The 5,297-nt window shown below is 50.9% G+C and overlaps 1 protein-coding gene across 1 annotated transcript in view; it reads left to right on the top strand.

Annotated features, from left to right (window-relative positions):
* LOC106633774 (myosin light chain kinase, smooth muscle) overlaps nucleotides 1-2,864 on the top strand; it is an 11,955-nt gene extending 9,091 nt beyond the window's left edge. The window contains exons 3-7 of the mRNA XM_014341221.2: nucleotides 433-640; nucleotides 852-897; nucleotides 1,699-1,864; nucleotides 2,005-2,170; nucleotides 2,419-2,864. Of these exons, the coding sequence (XP_014196707.2) occupies nucleotides 433-640; nucleotides 852-897; nucleotides 1,699-1,864; nucleotides 2,005-2,170; nucleotides 2,419-2,444 (612 nt within the window). The 3' untranslated portion in view covers nucleotides 2,445-2,864. The remainder of the gene's footprint in view (nucleotides 1-432; nucleotides 641-851; nucleotides 898-1,698; nucleotides 1,865-2,004; nucleotides 2,171-2,418) is intronic.
* Nucleotides 2,865-5,297: the final 2,433 nt, after the last annotated feature.

Here is a 5,297-nt window from a genome sequence, read left to right as displayed (position 1 = left end):
AGAAACACACACAGAGACACAGACACACAGAGACACACACAGAGAGACACACAGAGACACAGAGACACACACACAGACACACACAGAGACACAGAGAAACACACACAGAGACACAGACACACAGAGACACACACAGAGAGACACACAGACACACACACACAGACACACAATACTACACATAAAAACACACACACACACACACACACACACACACACACACACACACGCTTGCTTTCCTAGTTCTGTGAGGTCCTTAGTCCTCTTCGAGTCCTGCAGATTCGGTCTGCTTGTCTGCTTCTGTCGCGCTGACCTCAAACCAAACACACACTGTATATAAAAGATGGACACAGCCTCCGTTATGCTGGATGAGTCTGCTGGATGAGTCTGTGTGAAATCAGCTGATTGCTTTTCTCCATTGTCTGAATCGTTCAGGTGCGCGGCCATCCTGAGCCACAGGTCACATGGTACAGAGAGGGAAGGGCCATGATTGGTGGAGAGCACTACATCGTGGAACGGGGTGGGCGGGGCAACTTCAGCCTTTTGGTGAGAGGGGTCACAGAGGAGGACCTGGGCAGTTACACCTGTCAGGCAACCAATCAAGCGGGGAGCCGTCAGGTTACCGTGGAGATCCTTCTGGAAGGTAAGAGTGTGAGCAGCTCTGACAGGAAACACTCACTGTGAGGAAAACGTGTTCGTATGGTTTTCCTCTGTGGACATGTGACACCCACACTCGTTATGCCCTCATTTTATTTCTGCTTGCTGCCTTGTTGGTTCAAATAAAAACACTCATAACGTTTTTTAAAGGTTTAACGAAAGCTCGATCTGATGCTCTGATGTTTTTCCACCTGCAGAGAATTCTGGGAAGAAATACGTCGTGCCGCCGTCCATGAAAGCAGGGTGAGCCGTGCAAACAGCTGTGAGCGCGACGTCTCACTCCTTTCACACAGCTCTGAGTTTGGCTGAACGTTTTCCTCCCAAACAAAAAACTCGGCTCACAAAAATGAAAGGAACACTTTGAAAACTCATCAGGCTCGATGGGAAAACCTGGTGCTGGACTTCAGCACTGATATGGACCGGGTCGTGTGGAGGAGTCACATCGATTCATTTAATTAAAAATGATCAACGTGCAGAGGCTGAATTCAAACATCCCAAAGAGTTTAAATTAAAATTTCATTGGAATCAGTCAAAACGGTGCTCACTTATCCATGTCTGCCTGTGGGGGGCTGTGTGTCCCTCCATGAATAAGCCTCCCACACATTCAGGCATCATCCTGGAGGAGTTGAGCTACCTAAGCAGCCTCTGCAGGGTCCAGTCCTCACCTCATGCTACCAGCATGGAGACCAGCCGAATGCAAAACTAGTGAAAAACAGTCAGAAGAGAAGAGGAAGGAAACATGTGAGTGTCCTCCACCCGTGAAAGCATTCCTGCTCTGGGGGCTGTGTCCTTGTTGTTAGTTTCATTAACACCAAAGCAGCTGAACCTGATTAACACCTCCTCTGAACCAATCAGATCAGTATCCCAAAGTTCACTGACTTGATGTCAAACTCAGATTAAAAAGTGCTCCTTTCATTTTTTCAGCAGTGTGTAAACACCAGCATCCAAACAGCAGGGGGCGCTGCTGCACAGGGTTGCACTCCATGCTTATAAAGAAGTAACTGCTAAGTGCTGATCCCAGAACTCCATCTCTCACGATTCCAGGTGTCGCTCTGCAGCTCCTGCTGTGGAGAACAGGCCGAGCATTTGGAGTGAGAGTCCCCCAAAGTTCATCAACAAACCGAGCCGAGTGTTTGCCGAGCCGGGACAGAGCGCCAAGTTCTCCGCCAAAACCACAGGACGCCCACAGCCCAGGGTCACCTGGCACAAGGTACGAGGAGCTTCAGATCAGAGCTGCAGAGGAACAGCTGAGAAGCTGTGGGATCTCAGTCTCACTCGCAGCGGCGGCTGGAGGACAGATTCTTTGTCCGCTTTTACTGATTAACTCAGTATTTACTGTTTGTCTCTCAGGGGGAGGCGGAGCTTCAGTCTGGTGGGCGGGTCAGCATGTACGAGCGCTCAGGCCTTCACTTCCTGGAGATAAAGGATGTGATTGTCCAGGATGCAGGAAGTTACAAGTGTTTGATCAGCAACGGTTCCGGAACAGCGACTGCCTGTGCCGAGCTTACCGTCCAAGGTGAGGCAGCCAATCAGAGTCGTTCAGCTGCTGCACGCGCTCATTTGTCATTATTTAAAACTGCAAACCAAACGCTGCAGTTCCTCTGCTGTCCAGCAGAGGCAGCAGTGAGTCAGCCCCACGTTAAAACATGTTTACAGCCTGATGTTGAGCAGCTGGTGGCGGTGAGGCGCTCTGAGCGTGTGACTGTGTGGATGCTGATGATGTGGACGTTCTCTCTCTCACGTGTCCTCCCCTCTCTTCTCCAGGTGCTCCTGACGACTCGTCCAGGTGAGTGCTGTCATGTCTGGATGTGTTAACAGTAAGAATCCCTCAGAGCTGTTTCCTGTCTGAAGCTCTGGTGGACGGACAGCAGCGTCCCTCTCAGAGCTTCGTCAGCTCCTGGGAAACGTGGCTCCTCTTTCCTTTGCTGCTGCTAAAGTTTTCCAGCTGAGTTTGAGATCTTTTGGCTTCACGAGCTGGAAACTTGTTCTGGAAAACTGCTTGAGTGTTCACAGCAGCAGGTTAGAGGCAGCTGAAGGAAGCAGAGGAGATTCCTCATCAATCTGAACTCCTGTGGGGACGCTAACCGGCAGGTTTCACCTTTCAGAACCTGCTGCAAATAATCCGTCTGAGGTTTCTTACTGTCTGACCGAAAAGAGACGTCATAAAAATAAATCCACCAGTAAATCAAATATTTCCAGACTGCAAAGAATTAAAATAAAAACATGCTGTCACACGGGGACAGTCACCACGGTAACGAGGACGGCATGTTCAGAATCATCCACTCTGGTTCCTCCCGCAGGACCGGCCGGCCCACTGACGACCCACAGACCAGAACCAGGAGCCAGAAGGAGGGCAGAGCTGCTCCCAGCTCCCAGCCCGAGGAGCAAGAGCCCAGACAGGCCGCCTCCTGGAGGAGGGAACCACCTGCACAGCTCCCTCTGCTGGCTGAGAGGAGAACTGCACCTGATCAGGTTATTTTACTACTACTAATAATAATGTTTCTGAAACTCATGCTATCTAAGGCAGAATAAATGAAAGAGAATGACATGAAGTGAAAGAGCTCCGGCTCCCCTGCAGGTCCGGTCCATCGACGCTCCTGATCCAGATCAGACCTGCTCGGTCCAGCAGTCAGGACCCGGCTCAGATAGCAGGTCAGAACTTGGATCAATTCACTTTTATTTAAATGTGAAGTCACGTCCACTTTCAGGTGTGTTCAGGATCACCTGTGTGTTTCAGGCCGGTGAGGACGTCCAAGGCGGGTTCCAACCTGCGGTTCGAGGCCGTCCCCCTGGACCAGGAGGCCACAGAGGGAGCTCAGGTCACATTCACCTGCCAAGGTGAGAAACGCCTCAGACTGTGAAGGTGGAATCACTGACACGAGGCAGCTCTGAGCAGATGGTTAATGATGATTTAAATAAAGGTTTCATTTCAGGTCTCAGCTCCTCCACAGCTTTACTGTGACTTTAAGATCCTGTGAGTGTGAGCCGCCTCTCCTCTTCCTCACAGTGTCCTCCTCTGCTGCCGGGGCCGTGGTCACCTGGCTGAAGGACGGGGGGCCCGTGAGGACGGGATCAGGTCTGCGGCAGAGACGAGACGGCACCCGTCTCACTCTCACCGTGGAGAGGGTGAGACGGGTGGACCAGGGCGTGTACAGGTGTCAGCTGACCAACGCTGATGGGCTGACGGTGGACTCTGCAGCGTGGACGCTCCTCGTGCACAGTGAGTTCCTCCTCACATAGATTAAAGGACCTGAAATGAAACCTTTATTTAAACCATCTCCTCAGAGCTGCTTCATGATGGATGGGGGGGTGGATGAATGGATGGGGGGGGTGGATGAATGGATGGGGGGTGGCCATCTACTGTTCGGAAGACTACTGGTTCAATCCCTGGCTCCTTCCTTGGACAAGATACTAACCCCAAATTGCTCTCAGATGCATCCATCAGAGAATGAATGCATGAATGTTAGTAAGGAAGCACAACAATCTTAGAAGACATGCGTGTATGAGTGAGTGTGACTGGGTGAATGTGGCGTGTTGTATAGACCGCTTTGAGTACTGTGGGAGAGCAGAAAGGTGCTGTGTAAGAGTCGGTCCATGACCCTGTGTGGATGCATAGATGTTGTAACGCAGGGCAGAGGAACAGCTTCACTCTGAGGCTCAGAGTGTGATGACCAAGTCCTCCAGCAGAGGGCAGCACTGACTCTCACACAGAAACACAATCATGGTCCAACAGGAAACTGAGGACATACTCCATCCTGACCTTTGACCTGACCTTCTGATCAGAGAGAGAAAAACAAACACACACAGGACAGAAATGTTTGTGTGGGAGAATCTGAGACGTTTGGAGTGAAGCAGGAAGAAGTGCACTCTGAACTCACAGGAAGTGTTTCATCAGCTCACCTGAAACATGTGGACACCGTGAACGCTGCCACCTGCTCACCTTCATGACAGGAACAGGCTGCAGTGAGCAAACACCAGTTTATGGTCCATCATAACTGTAGCAATGACATAAAGTCCGAAAATAGAGTCTGGGTTTCAAATCTGTCTTTACTTTAAAACAGAAGAGTCGTCGTCACAGAGCACCCACACCCGCAGCATTCACACCACAGTGTAGTGAGCTCCTCCATCCTTACTGGAATCCTGCAAACACACAGCACCTCCACAGAGGTCAGAGGTCGTCTTCAAGAGGGATGAAACCACCTGCAGAGCTGCTGCTGGGGAAAGCGTTCAGCTGTTAAACCCACGAGCGGCTTTAGCGTTATTATCCCTGCAGACCTGCAAACACCTCCACCTCCTCCATCCACTCATACAGATCACCTACAGTCACCGTGACTCATTCATCAGCATGAAGCAGATTGACTGATTATCAGAGTGTGTGTGGTGAGGTTACTCACACCGTCTCGTTACCTGCTCTGTTCCTGTCGTTTCGATTGGTCAGAATCATGAAGCTGATGTAACCACGTGGATCAGCTGGAGTCACAGCTCAGGTTTTTCAGCGCCGTGTTGTTGAACCGCTGAGCAGAGGCAGCAGAGAGCCGAGAGCCATATAAAGACAAAACACGCAGCAGCAACACACACACACACACACACACACACACACACACACACACACACACACACACACACACACACACACACACACA

This window comes from Haplochromis burtoni, unplaced genomic scaffold (genome assembly GCF_018398535.1).
Source record: "Haplochromis burtoni strain Fernald_Lab_line unplaced genomic scaffold, NCSU_Asbu1 Contig_465, whole genome shotgun sequence".
Lineage (NCBI taxonomy): Eukaryota > Metazoa > Chordata > Actinopteri > Cichliformes > Cichlidae > Haplochromis > Haplochromis burtoni.
Note: the sequence above shows the minus strand (reverse complement) of the source record. Positions and strands in the feature narration are given on the sequence as shown.